This window comes from Cyprinus carpio, chromosome A10 (genome assembly GCF_018340385.1).
Source record: "Cyprinus carpio isolate SPL01 chromosome A10, ASM1834038v1, whole genome shotgun sequence".
In the NCBI taxonomy this organism is placed as follows: domain Eukaryota; kingdom Metazoa; phylum Chordata; class Actinopteri; order Cypriniformes; family Cyprinidae; genus Cyprinus; species Cyprinus carpio.
Genome location: NC_056581.1, coordinates 18,479,227 through 18,493,521, shown reverse-complemented (window position 1 = coordinate 18,493,521; position 14,295 = coordinate 18,479,227). Strand labels below are relative to the sequence as shown.

Sequence of the window (14,295 nt, the reverse complement as noted above, 5' to 3'; positions counted from 1 at the left end):
ATACATATATGTGACCCTAGACCACAATACCAGTCATTAAGGGTCTTTTTTTTTTTATTTAGATTTATACATCACCTGAAAGCTGAATAAATAATCTTTCCATTGGTGTATGGCTTGTTAGGAGGACAATATTTGGTCGAGATACAACTATTTGAAAATCTGGAATCTGAGGGTGCAAAAAAAATCAAATTATTGAGAAAATCTCCTTTAAAGTTGTCCAAATGAAGTTCTTAGCAATGCATATTACTAATCAAAAATTAAGTTTTTAAATATATATGGTAGGAAATTTACAACATCGCTAATTTTGACCAAACTAATTTTGAGGTTTTTTTTTCAAATACACATTTTAAAAAACTAATTTTAACTAATTTAAAAATACTCATATTTACTAAAATTAAAGTGAAATCCTAAAAATCTAAAAATAAGATCCAATTTAAAAGTCAAGTCACCTTTATTTGTATCACGCTTTATACATTACTGATTGACAGCTTTACAGTGTCAAAAAATGTATTGACAAAAACCATAATAGTATATTAACGATCCTAAAATGACACGGCAGTGTATTATAAAAACAGTATGATAAAAACTATAAATGTTCATTAATTAAATCATTTATTGCAGGAACTGTTCCATCCATATAATTTAGCTCATTGGCCTATCTATAAACTATTGAAATGCTTTCTAGCAAATTAATATTACAATAAAGAAAAAATATTCAAAACTCAAACACAGAGGTGCATCAATATAGAATTCAAATGATGTGCATCTGGCCATTTTATAAAACTGATTTTTGACTCTTTAGGCAACTTGTGGGGAAGTCATGGCCTAGTGGTTAGAGAGTTTGACTCCTAATCCTAAGGTTGTGGGTTCGAGTCTCGGGCCGGCAATACCACGACTGAGGTGTCCTTGAGCAAGGCACCGAACCCCCAATTGTTCCCCGGGCACCACAGCATAAATGGCTGCCCACTGCTCCGGGTGTGTGTTCACTGCTGTCTGTGTGTGTGTGTTCACTGCTGTGTGTGTGCACTTTGGATGGGTTAAATGCAGAGCACGAATTCTGAGTATGGGTCACCATACTTGGCTGTATGTCACTTCACTTTCACTTAAAGCCTCGTTTGAAGCTCTTGGCAGAAGTTTTTTTTTTTTTTTTATCATATTGCTAATCTGCTTTGCATAATGCATAAGAACATCTTTTACTTTTACTTAAACTAACACACAGACTTGCTTTATTTTACAGTGTTCAAACGAATCTCATCCAATGAGATTTTAGATCTGTTTCATAAAGAGTGACTGTAAGTGTTTAATGTGAAAGCTGCATAAATGCGATCGAGCATTAGTTCAGCAGATCTGCGACCGCTGGCTACATCAAGCTATTAAATATTAATACAGCATCTAAAGCGTCCTCTAGGTAAAACACACAAAGGATCGGGTTCAGCGATGAATAATGGAACGCAATCATCGTACATTACAGACGGACCTTTCAAATAGATGGCGTCAAAGACTAGAAGCAGCACAGTTTTTACATTTTAATAGATGATTTCAGGTCCATTTCTGTTCACAGATACATTTGATTGATTACACGGACAGAAATGAAATGTTAAAAGTGCAAATGCGGACAAACGGCGTATGAGGTTAAGAAATGTTCCCAGCACACAGTGACGTGTTTTTCACTAACAGACATGTCAGTGGATTCACACAGAACACAATTCAACAAGCGACTTGATTGTCAATGGTGATGCATATCAATGAAAACACGGATCCAAATAAAACACAGAAAGAAATTAAGAATTTTCTGCCATATTGTCACAAATATCCGACGCACACATATACACACAAAGCTTCTATAATCTATTGTTTCTATACAGCTAAAATAATTTCTCATCTTTGAGTAACATTAAAGGAAAATTATTCATAAGACTAAAGCTTTTGTCTCTGATGTGCAGAGATAGTTTGAATCTATTCACTGGTAGTGAGAAAAAAACCAGCGCAACTATGACAGCATATGAAGAACAGCAACTATACAGCAAATCCGTCTAATGAAGATAATACTAGCAAGGCCCTATTCTGTCCGCTATGAAATTACATCTACAATGGTTTTAAAAACACATGCAGAATGACACCAGATATTCCGTTAAGTCAGTAAAACACATCGTCTTTTTGGGTTGAAGATCCCTGTTAGGAGTTAAACAAACAAACGACATCTGAGTGAATCTCACGAAAACACATCCAGCTCACAATTCACCCAAAAATCAAAACCATATTTTACATAAAAGAAAAAAAAAAGCCTATTTTCAGGAGCATTAAAATACTTTGCATTATATATTTTTTTATTTGTATTATTTGCATTATTCTTGCCAAGCAAACATTTCCCCCCAAAATTCTCAGTGTAATGCATGCAATGCTCAGTGTATTAGTTATTTTGTAATTTTCATGACTTTGTGTAATAGTGTTGTTTTTGTTGCATTATATTAATCACGAAGAGAAACGGTTTAAAATGTACAATGTGCACACTGCCAAAAACAAATAAAACAAAAATAGTAATTCTCATACTTTCAATCAGGATTCATAGTGTAACAGTATTTTTTTGTTGTTGTTGTTGTTGTATTATACTGAACAAATTCTGTATTTTTTCTTAATTTTAGTGAACAGAAATTAAAGGCAGAAAATAAAAATAATAGAAACATTTTGCATTACATTAATGTGAAAGTGTTTAAAAATGTGCTATGCACGTCATTTTGAGGAGCATTAAGATATTTTTCATTATTTTTGTTATTAGAATTATTTGCATTATTCTTGCCAATCTTCCCACAATTCTAAATAATGTATTCAGACGGTGTACTAATTTTTGGTAATATTCATTACTCTGTGTAACACAGTATTTTTTTATTGTATTATAATAAAAATAATGCTGGAATTTTTCTTTATTAAACACAATTTAAAGGCAGTATAACAAATACCATCATGATGTAAAAATATCAGTGACATTTTGCATTACATTAATGTGAAATTTTGTTTTAAAATGTGCTGTGCACAGTCATAATGCAAAAAAAAAAAATCATTTTAGGAACGTTGCATTATTAGCATTATTCTAGTCAAGCAAGCAGTTTTACTGTAATGCATTTAGACAGTGTACTTTCTGTAATACAGTAATTTTTGCTTTATTATAGTAAACAAAATGCTGTAATTTTTCTTTATTTAAATCAACAAATTAAAGGCAGTACAACAAATACCACCATGATGTATAAATACTAAGTAGTGACATTTATGCTTAAAATACGGAATTGTTTAAAACGCAAAAAATCGAACAGTCCTAAAAATAGACGATTTTCTTGCAAAACTGTGATAATCATACTTGACAGCTTTCATGAGATTCACCCATTCAGACGAGATACAGCACACCAACACTGAAGTATTGCATAACACAGGTCATTTGCTGACGGCACGTAATCTACAGTGCAATCTGTGCCATAGTCTTAGAAATGGCTTCCTGGGAGACGCGACTAAACCCAGTAAAGATTCAAGTAGAGTTAAAGGATGTATTTCTACGCATGGAATGTCAAAATTCACACACAAACCGTCATGGCAGATGCCTTAAAGGGAGATCAGAGGACAAACATGGAGCTTTTGGACTACAGCGGATCACTAGAGAGGCCCTGAGGCAGCCGGACAGGAAGTGACACGCCTGGACGCCGCCATCAGGGCCAATCAGAGCAGGTGATTTATTCCGGTCTATAAAGTGCTCGTCATAAAGGATTGTAATAGACTGATAATGACTACTGATCTCAATCCGAGGCCGGTCTCAGTATGGGATCTGGTTCTGGTAGTATTGCAGCATGTCGTAGGTTTTGCTCCTGTATCAGAGAAACACAGTTTCACCATAAACGTTCACAATAACACACTTTCTTTGACTATTGTGTGGCAAGGTGATGTTTGTTACCTGCTACTGAGGAAGCAGCGCTCGATGACTTTAATCATGAAGGCCGCGGCTTCCTTCTCACTCATGTTGGGGTTGAACCTTTGCCTGCCGAATACAACACAGCAGGGTTATTATCGTCAACTAAAACTATTAAAACATTTTTGTTATTAGCTAAAAATAAAATATTAATAAATACTAGATGACCCTAACCCAGATCAGAGCATTAAATTATGATTTGATATTCAGTGACGTACTTCAGGAGTTTGATAGTCTGTCCTCTGAAGCACGGCAGCCCCGTGTCCAGCATTAATGTCACCAGAGATACCACAGCATCCATGTACGGCCTGAGAGAAAGAATTCAAACACACATAGAAGGGTTTAGAAAGGCATGAAATATATATCAAATTTCATTATAAACAAACTACTGACAGAAAACCAGTTTTATTATAGTATCAACGAAATCCTATTATAGCTTTTATTTTTATATTTAGAATTATTTTCAGAATCTTAAAAAAAATTGTAACAATTTTTTTAAATTATAATACAGTATAAATAAAATGTAAGTTATATATCTATATTAATATCTATATAAATTATATATATATATATGCATTTTTAATTTTAAAAATATAAAAAATAATTCAAAATATAAAAATAAAAACTAGTAGCATCTCACTGATACTATAATGACACTGGTTTTTAATCTAGTAATCTTGTTGTGATTTTGTCTTTTTTATTAGTTTTTTTTTTTTTAAATATATAATACAGGTTTTTTTTCATCAAGTTAAAAAAATATTTAATATTTTATTTAATTTTTATATTATTTATTTAAAGTAACCGAAATGTTTTATGGTTTCAGTTTTAGTTCTAATTTTATTTTATAATAATATACTTTTGCAATCAGAAAATATTGGGGTGGTTTGCAGGGGACAGAGTCTGCCCACCGAGGGCAGCCAAATTCTTCCCAGACACCCTCATGTCCTCACGTCTGACCTAATCCATCATCTCGGAGGATGCTGAATTATTGAAGAGCGGCCGTCTCACCTTACAGCCAGGTATCCGCGCACACACATCTCCATGAACCATTTAAAGGGTGTGGCCTCCATCTTGCCGCCCATGATCATCACCATCTCATCGGTCAGCTTGATGTCGGGCTCCCAGCCCAGATTTCCTCCCGGAGAACTCTCGAACATGAAGCCGAAGTCTACAGGACACAAAAACACATAAAACACAAACAGGCTTACTGTCGTTACCTTTAAATAAAATATCAATATTAGACGAAAAACAAACTAAAAAAAAAAAAATGCTGCCTTTGCAACTAACTGAAATAAGTTTAAGGTAAAGCAAAAAAAATTTACAAACTGGATATAAATAAAAGCTAAAACTGTGCTAAAACTAAAATAAAAAATAAATGAAACCTAAAAAATAATATTTAAAAAGAAAAAACAAATAGGCAGAAGCACAAAAAATAACTAAAATTAAAATAAAACCAAAAAGTATACGAATAAAAGCTAATTCACAATACTAATAAAAACCAAAACAGAATATAAATATATTATTTCTATTTTGACGTAGTTTTTATTTTATATTTTACATATATTTTATGTTTAAAATGACACTTGTGGTTAGCCAATCATAAGAGGTGCAAAAACAAAAACAGCCTGTTTAAATAAATTAATAGACAAAAGGGAGGTAAATAGTCTAAATTATGTTGCAAGAAAACATGACTGACATTATAAGTGGATATATGCATTTATGCATTTTTTGCATATGGATATAAAATGCTACCAAAGAATGTGGCATCTTTAAGTTAAGCTAGTTTGGTTTAACCTGACTCACCGATGTGGATGAGGTGGCCCTTGCTGTCCAGCATGATGTTGCCGTTGTGTCGGTCTTTGATTTGTAACAGGAAGAGCAGCAGACTGTATGCGGCCATACTGCGGATGAAGTTATACCGAGCCTTTGAGAGAGAGAGAGAGAGACATTACACGAGATGCATAAGAAATAAATGATCAGAGCTGCAGAAGCAATTCAATACAAACGTCAGCTTTCTGTGCAAAAACCAATAATATCTAATCTATTAAAATTTACTGAAGCAGATGTTTGTCACCTTCTGGAAGGCCAGCGTGGACTCGTCCCCGTACTGGTTCCTGAAGTAGTCGTACATGCCAAAGTCAGTCTGCCGGCCGAGCTGATCGCGGGACTTACAGTCCGGAATACATTCAATCACGCCACACTGAAAGAACCAAACAGGAAATCCAGGTAAGCAGAACTCTAGCAGGTCAGGAACATGACGTCTGACAGGAAGCTGGAACGAGACTCACTCCAGGAGCGGTGGCCACCACACGGTACGGGAACACGAACAGGTCCAGACCCACCAGCTGGAAGATGTTCTTGAAGAGACCGATGATCTGAAGGGCGAGCATGTCCTGATACCAGAGAAACAAAATTACTGAATCAGTTTAATGGTGAATATGAATTCAAAATTATCGTGACAATTTAAGCTTGGACACCTTAAATGGAGCACAAAAGCAGTTTTAAGTCTCTGGGGTATATTTGTAGCAATAGCCAAAAATACATTGTATGGGCAAAAATTATAGATTTTTCTTTTATGCCAAAAATCATTAGGATATTAAGTAAAGATCATGTTCCATGAAGATATTTTGTAAATTTCCTACTGTAAATATATCAAAACTTAATTTTTGATTAGTAATATGCATTGCTAAGAATTAATTTGGACAACTTTAAAGATGATTTTCTCAATATTTAGATTTTTTTGCACCCTCAGATTCCAGATTTTCAAATAGTTGTATCTCAGACAAATATTTTCCTATCATAACAAACCATACATCAATGGAGAGATTATTTATTCAGCTTTCAGATGATGCATAAATCTCAATTTCGAAAAATTGACACTTAAGACTGGTTTTGTGGTCCAGGGTCACATATGAATTTATATGAGAATTTCCCATAAAATTATCATTACTGTAATGGTTTCAGATGGTTTCTTTTACACTGAAAAATATAATATAATCAACATATCCTCCAAATATGGTGGTGACACCTAACAGAACAGCTGAAATTAACAATAATTATTATAATTTAATTATATTTTAAAATTATAATTATATTTAAATTAAGTTTTAACCATACACACACACACACACACACACACACACACATATATATATATATATTTTTGAGTGAAATATAATACAGACATAAAAGGTTTTATAAAATGTACTGTATATATAATTTAATTTTTTTTTTTTTTAAATTATCATATCTTACATATTTTACAAGAAATAAATAAGAAATTTCAAGTTTTTTCAAATAAAAAAAACACTTAAAAACTGCATATATATATATATATATAATTTTTTTTTTTTCATGAAAATAATGTCAATGTACAAAATCTTAATGGTCTGAAAAATTATACATTTTAATTTCCTTCTTGTAAAACGTGTATGTGTCTGTGTGTGTGCGTCTGCACATATATATATATATATTATTATTATTTTTTTTTTTCATGAAAATATTGTCAATATACAAAATCTTATTGATTTGAAAAATTATAAATTTTAATTTCTTTCTTTGATTTTGCATTTCATGAGATTCCCTCCTTTACATGATTAAGGGTGTTTCCCATGATACTGACCTGTCTGCAATCGTCGCCCACTTTAAAGATGGCCGCCTGCCAGCAGACCTTTTGCGCCGTCTCTGGATTCTCATCACCTTCATCCTGAGAGTCAGACGGACAGCGCAGACCTGCAGACACACAGACAACATCGCACTGATCACACAGAAACGACATGTATTCTGCAACCGCTTCAAGGTCCGGGTCCTGTGCGACTCACCCTCTTTTTCAAGCTCGCTAACTCCACACCTCTTCACTTTGAATTTTGCCAAATAAGGAGCTTTAGCAGCGCTGTGAAAACAAGGGAATGTTAATGAGCTCATAAATCACATGTGAAGAGAGAGCATGTGAACAGGTTTTGCGATACCTCTGCATAGGTGTTCCTGACTTGTAGTCGATATCGAGAACGATAGCTTCTGGATTGCTTGGCAAATAGCATCCTGATTACAGCGTTAGAAAAGTCATGAGCAGAAAACACACAAAAATGACACAATTACCCATGTTATATTTTTAAAGCGCAATTATTCATCACAAACAGCTATTCAGATTTATCTTAAATTGACCGCTTGCTGACCTGGCTGAACTTTGATTTCTGACAGCGCCTTCAGACACGCTCTCTTCCTCTCATCTCCTTTAGGAACAGGCCTGGAAACAAGAACAGCATGCTTTTGTATATTCTCTTTACTTATAGTGCCTTCAAGGTATATTGTGCATGACTTTCTTCTATATGGCTTTCAAATTATGACTCAGACTAGACAGGTTTCACTTGATTCATCCTTTTACATGAAATATCTTTGCCACATAAATGCAAAACATCTTAAAAGCTCAATTTTCCTGCAAACATGTACTTTCAAATTTATTTTTCTTAATTTTGTGGCAAAATATGACCAGGACACGACAGGTTTCGGGAGTTTTACTCTTTTAACATTAAATATTTTTTGCACACAATGCAAAACAGCTTAATGTTCTTGTAATTTCTAATACATTTTTTCTTAATATTGTGGCAAAATATGACTCAGACCTGACTGGTTTCATGAAATTCACCCTTTTTTCATTAAATTATTTTTACATAAAATTTGAACAAATCTTCCAAATAAGCCGTTTTTATAACAAGGACAGCAGTAGACACACTAATATACAACAGCTCTTGGTTAGATATGCAGGTAAATAAAAAAATATATAAAATTTGTTGTATTTTTATAATATAAGAAAATATTTTTTTTTTTATTTTAAATTATGAATATTTTAATTTATTATTATATATTATTATTATTTTAAATTCATATAAAATATGATTTTTAAATTGTATTTTTTTTTTTTTTTGTTTTTTTTTGATTGTTTTACTGTGACTTTTTCAATTTAATGCATCACTTCTAAAAAAAAAATTTCTAATAATAATAAAAACATTTTAGAAACCTAGAAAAGTCATGGGAATTAATATTACAAATATTTTAAAATTATTAAAAAGTTAATGATTTTTTTTAATTCTATTTATTTCTAGTTATGTCAAGCTCTAGTTATAAAACTATTTTTTGGGGGGTAAGAAATTGATAATTATGAGCAAAGAATAATAAAAAAACAAATGACAAAATTAATGACATGCAGGTAAATAATTAAAAAAAATTAGCGTTTAATTTTGATGGTTTTATTTTAGAATTTAAAGTGAGTTTCATTTGACATTTTTCTGATTTAATTTATTAGTAGCTTTTTAACAACTCTAACTAATTTTAATCAAAATTTTAATTAGGTATAGCACAGTCTAAGAATAAACTGCCATGAAATCAGTGAATGAATGATGTTGTTTCTAATCGTTCCCTTTCAGTCGGGATGCTGCCTAGGAAGGTAACTGCAGTCAATGGTGAGGCAGTTCACTAGTGTTTGAACGAGAGCTCATATGTGAAGGAAATGGCATTGGACGTACTTGATAATGGCGGAGACGTTGGTGATCTTGTTGAAGAAGTCAAACTCTCGCTGGTAGAAGTCTTTAGCGGGGCCTGACAGAGAGTGTGTGATCTCCTCCACCATCTGCTCCAGAAGCTCACCGATGTCCGCTGAAGCACAACACACAGCCAGCACTCAACACATACACTATCAGCTACTATTAACCTGTACATCAGGCAATGACATCTAATTTCATTCCAAACCATAAATGTTTTACATGATTTTCTCTTCCAGGTTATATATACCCCTGCATGAACTGTCACTGGAACATGAAAAATGACTGACAGGCAGAGAGACACCTCCCACTTTTGGTTTCTAAAGAGCATCAGCGCAGGTGTCCATGTTTCCACTGCACACAATAATCTCAGACTCTTATCAGTAAATTATGTAAATTATGCACACTACTACTCAAACATATGGGAAAAGTAAGATTTTTTTAAATGCTTTTGAAGTATATAATAATATATAAAGCATTATTTTTATTTAATATTTTATAAATTACATATATATATATCTATATATATATATATTATATATATATTATTTATTTATAATATATATATAGTATTTTTTTTATTTATTTATTTATTTATTTTTACATTTTTGTGTATTTTTCCATCTTTTCCACTTTTTAGGAAAAAATGTGTTTGTTGTGAAAATGTACAAAAATTGTAATATTCCTTAAAATGGGCAACTACAATTTTTGTGGAAACCATGATACATTTTTTTGTCAGATTTCTTGAATAAAAAGTTCAAAAGAACAGAATTTCTTTGAAATGGGAATCTTTTGTAACATTATAAATGCCTTTACTGTCACTTTTGATCAATTTAATGTATCCCTGATGTGTAAAAGTAATCATTTCTAATTATAAGTAAAAAACCGTGCTGATTTCAAAGTTTTAAACAAAAGAGTACGTTATCTGGGAGTAATGTGACTAATTGAACCACTAACTGAACTACAGCGAGTAACTGGACACGTTCTGATTGAACTCGGCAGCAGGTTACGTACGATCTTTCTGTTGGCCCTCCTCGTCCAGATAGATGTTGGTCTTCATGTTCCATATGAACTGATGAGCGAGGAGCTGGGACTTCTGTGCGGCCCACAGGATGTACTCGCGCACGTAACCCATCTGTCAAAAACGCCAGCATAGATGTCAACAGCAGCCCAGGGCTGTGAGAGTCAGATCAAACCACTGCTGTGTTAAAAAAGGGAGTTCAGGAAAGGTCACAGTTCACTCTTCCTCACCTTGTCATACCGCAGCGACTGAACGATTTGAGGAATGTAAAATAAAATGGCGTCCTGTAAAAGAAACGCAAGTGAGAAATCACAGAAACATTATAGACAAACCTTAATCTGTTCCTCACACAAGGAATAAAACGGGTTTAAACCATAATCACCCTTCAAAACATCTCCTTTTGTGTTTCACAGAAGAAAGAAAGTCATATAGGTTTAAAACAACATTTTTTCCTCGATCAAAAGTGTCAAGGTCTAAATACATCAATGGAAACTGTAGCTTAAAGCATAAATGCTGTCAAATATCTGATATTGATTGACAGCAAGTTAATTGCTCAGCTGAAGTATGAAACAGGACATTTTTAAAACATGGTTTCTAGACCTGGAAAAGTCACAGGAATTATTTTTTTTTAATAAAAAGTCAAGTAATTTTTTAGTTAACATTTTTTTTATTATGGCAAACTCTAAAATATTTTATTAGTTAGAAATTGCATTTCTAGACCTGGAAAAGTCACAGGAATTAATATTAAAAATATTTAAAATATATATTTAAAAGTCAAGGAAACGTTTATAATGATTTTTTTTTTTTTTTTTTATAAAAAGTCAAGTAATTTTGTAGTTAACATTTTTTTTATTATTATGTCAAACTCTAAAATATTTTATTAGTTAGAAATTGCATTTCTAGACCTGGAAAAGTCATGGGAATTAATATTTAAAATGTTATTAAAACATTAAAAAGTCAAGAAAATGTTTATAATGAATATTGTTTCTAGTTATATCAAGCTGTAAAATATTTTATTGGGCAGAAATTGCTATTTAAAAAATGTATTTCTAGACCTGGAAAAATCCTGGGAATTAATATAAAAATTAATAAAAAGTAAATGAAATTTTTTTTACAATCTAATTTTTTTCTAGTTATATCAAGCTCTAATATATTTCATTGTGTAGAAATTGCTCTTTGAATCATGTGATTTGTAGACATGCAGAAGTCATGGGAATTAATAATAAGTCAAGGACTTTAAGGACTTACTTTTTTTCTAGTTCTGTCAAACTAAAATATTTTATAAAAAAATAAATTGCTATTTTAAAATTGTGATTTCTAGACCTGAAAAAGCCATGGGAGTCAACATTAACATCGACATTTTTATAATAAATCACTTTTTTTCTACTTAGCTCAAGCTCTAAAATATTAATAGATAAAAAAGAAACTGTAATCACAAAGTCAAGTAAATTCACTGGTAATAAAAAGTGTAAACCCTAATGAACATTTAGTTAATGAAACTTATGGCATTTAATTATTTTAATAATTTATAACATTATTTTTATTAACTTTTATCATTATAAACATTTATATAAATATTAAAATATTTAATTAAAATGTACGTAAATAAAAACATTTGAAACGAAGAGCTTTGTCAGTGCAACAGTCTTTAGAAATGGGGCTCTTGGAGTGAGAAAGAGGCTGTCTAGAGGCAAGGACAGAGACTGCCGGTACGTACAGGAGGGAAGGAGCGCAGGACTTTGACTCCATACTGAGCGGTGAGCGGATGAGGAGGGTACATGCTGGAGAAGTACGAGAGGCCGGTGGGAGGATCTGCAGGAGCCCAGCACAGGATGTGGCTCAGCTCTGGAGAATCAGCATCAATGGTGTGCCACGTCACCAGGAACTATGGGAAAAAACACAAGCAACATTTTTAACACGTAGTGGTACATAATGTCCTGTTGTGGCAGGACGGTGGGTCTAACCTTGACTGCCTCCGGCACATCGCTGACAGCGCCAGGATCCAGTCGAACCAGACGGGTCACTTCAGCCACGATGGCGTCTGCATTTTTGAACCTACAAAGCAAGACAAGAGGTCACCAAAACATGAGCTTTCTACCAAAACCTCAAAACTGGACTGAAACTTCATTTTGTTCAATTAATCGTTGACCAAAACTAAAAATAATGTTTGGAAATTTCTTTGGATAAAAATATTAGTGCATTTTTGAATAAAAATATTATATAATATATCTTTTTTCATATTAGAGAAAGAGTTTTGTTTTCTGAAGTTTTGGGAAAATGTGCAAAAAAAAAAAGTCACTTCTAAAAAGGTGCTTAAACTTTTTTTTTTAAACAATTTCTTGATGTGTAAAAATGTAAATAATATAATATCATAGTATAAAATAATATTTAATATTTTTCCAAATTAGATTAAGAGTTTTGTTTGGGGGAAATGTGCATTATTGTCATCAAAAAAATGTCACTGGAATAAAAAAGTCCTAAAATAGTTTTTATTCAAAAAAAAAAAAAAAAAAAAAAAAAAAAAAAAACTGTGAGCGAGTTCAAAGATGTTTTCCCTTAACTCGACAGTAGATTCTAGAACTGCATACATGCCTGAAGATTGTTATAAAGACAGCTGACTAGAGTTTGGAACAGAGTTTCAGTCTCGTTATGGGTGTACCTAGCTGGAAGCTGCATGGCCAGATACGGAGCGATACTCCAGGCCAAGTTGACGTTGTCCTTCCACTGTTTCTCACTCAGGTTGATGTATTTGGATCTCCAGTTGGAGATGCTGGTCTCTACCGACTGCTCTGTGGCGATGGCCAGCTCCTGCGTTGACAGCGGGTTGTACCAAGTGGTCAGTCGCTCGATCTCACTGGCCTGCAAAGAAAGCACAGAGACGCTTAAGACACAGGAGTGTATAGGTTTAACAGGAACCAGGCAGAGGAAAAAGCCTCCCTACCAGTAAGGCCAACAGTAACGTCCTGCGCTTCATGTAGTACTTGTGCAACTGCGTGCCTCGGTTGCTCTTTTTGGACATGCCTATGTGAGAGAAAACAGAAGACATGAACGACATGAGGACTAAACATTACACTTGCTGGACTGTGGCCGGACACCTGTGAGACACTAGAGGTGCTTAGGTAACACTTTGGTTAACAAGCAGAGCTGCTTCTACACTGTGAACAGTGTTCTTTAAGGATCACTGAGGTCCTATTATAGTATTTCATTATCTTGAAATAGTTTTTTCCAGTTTAATTAAAAAGTTTATTTTTTTTATTTTTTTTATTTTTATGTATTATTTATTTTAGTTTTTTTAGCACATAATTTGTTACAACAAATTAAATAAAAATAAGAAATATTGCCTTTGCAATGAGGTGAAATAAAATAAATTTTAATATTTTATTTTGTTTCAGTTTACGTGTATTTTATTTATTATTTATTTTTTATTATTTTATGTTTTTATTTTTATTTAAATATAATTTCATTGTTTTTTAATGTTAAATATGATGTTTTTTTTTTTTAGTTTTTATTTTTTATTTTTTATTTATGATATCACTGTACAAGTAATTTTAATTTTAAATAATATACATTTTTCTAGTTACGTCAAGCTCTGAAATATTTTTATTTTTTTATTTAATTTTTTTTTGTTGCAGAAATTAATATTTGTGTGTAATTTATTTTAATTTTTTTAAAGGCCCTATAATCACAAATGTAATAAAAAGTTAAAACCCTATTTACATATTATTATGAAATATTTACATATATATAATATTATATATATATATATATATATATTATTATTATTA

General features: G+C 32.3%; 1 protein-coding gene across 3 annotated transcripts in view; it reads right to left on the bottom strand.

Moving 5' to 3' along the window:
• Positions 1–1,513: 1,513 nt before the first annotated feature.
• Positions 1,514–14,295, bottom strand: part of pi4kaa (phosphatidylinositol 4-kinase, catalytic, alpha a) — a 41,918-nt gene continuing 29,136 nt past the window's right edge. For all 3 annotated transcript variants that reach the window (XM_042765612.1, XM_042765615.1, XM_042765613.1), the window contains exons 39-56: positions 13,452–13,531; positions 13,170–13,369; positions 12,475–12,565; positions 12,228–12,395; positions 10,741–10,794; positions 10,504–10,624; positions 9,475–9,604; positions 8,128–8,198; positions 7,921–7,993; positions 7,774–7,844; positions 7,575–7,684; positions 6,241–6,345; positions 6,027–6,152; positions 5,756–5,876; positions 4,961–5,120; positions 4,171–4,260; positions 3,938–4,021; positions 1,514–3,851 (exon numbers count right to left, since the gene is read on the bottom strand). In XM_042765612.1, coding sequence (XP_042621546.1) covers positions 3,800–3,851; positions 3,938–4,021; positions 4,171–4,260; positions 4,961–5,120; positions 5,756–5,876; positions 6,027–6,152; positions 6,241–6,345; positions 7,575–7,684; positions 7,774–7,844; positions 7,921–7,993; positions 8,128–8,198; positions 9,475–9,604; positions 10,504–10,624; positions 10,741–10,794; positions 12,228–12,395; positions 12,475–12,565; positions 13,170–13,369; positions 13,452–13,531 — 1,907 coding nt within the window. In that variant the 3' untranslated portion in view covers positions 1,514–3,799. The remainder of the gene's footprint in view (positions 3,852–3,937; positions 4,022–4,170; positions 4,261–4,960; positions 5,121–5,755; positions 5,877–6,026; positions 6,153–6,240; positions 6,346–7,574; positions 7,685–7,773; positions 7,845–7,920; positions 7,994–8,127; positions 8,199–9,474; positions 9,605–10,503; positions 10,625–10,740; positions 10,795–12,227; positions 12,396–12,474; positions 12,566–13,169; positions 13,370–13,451; positions 13,532–14,295) is intronic.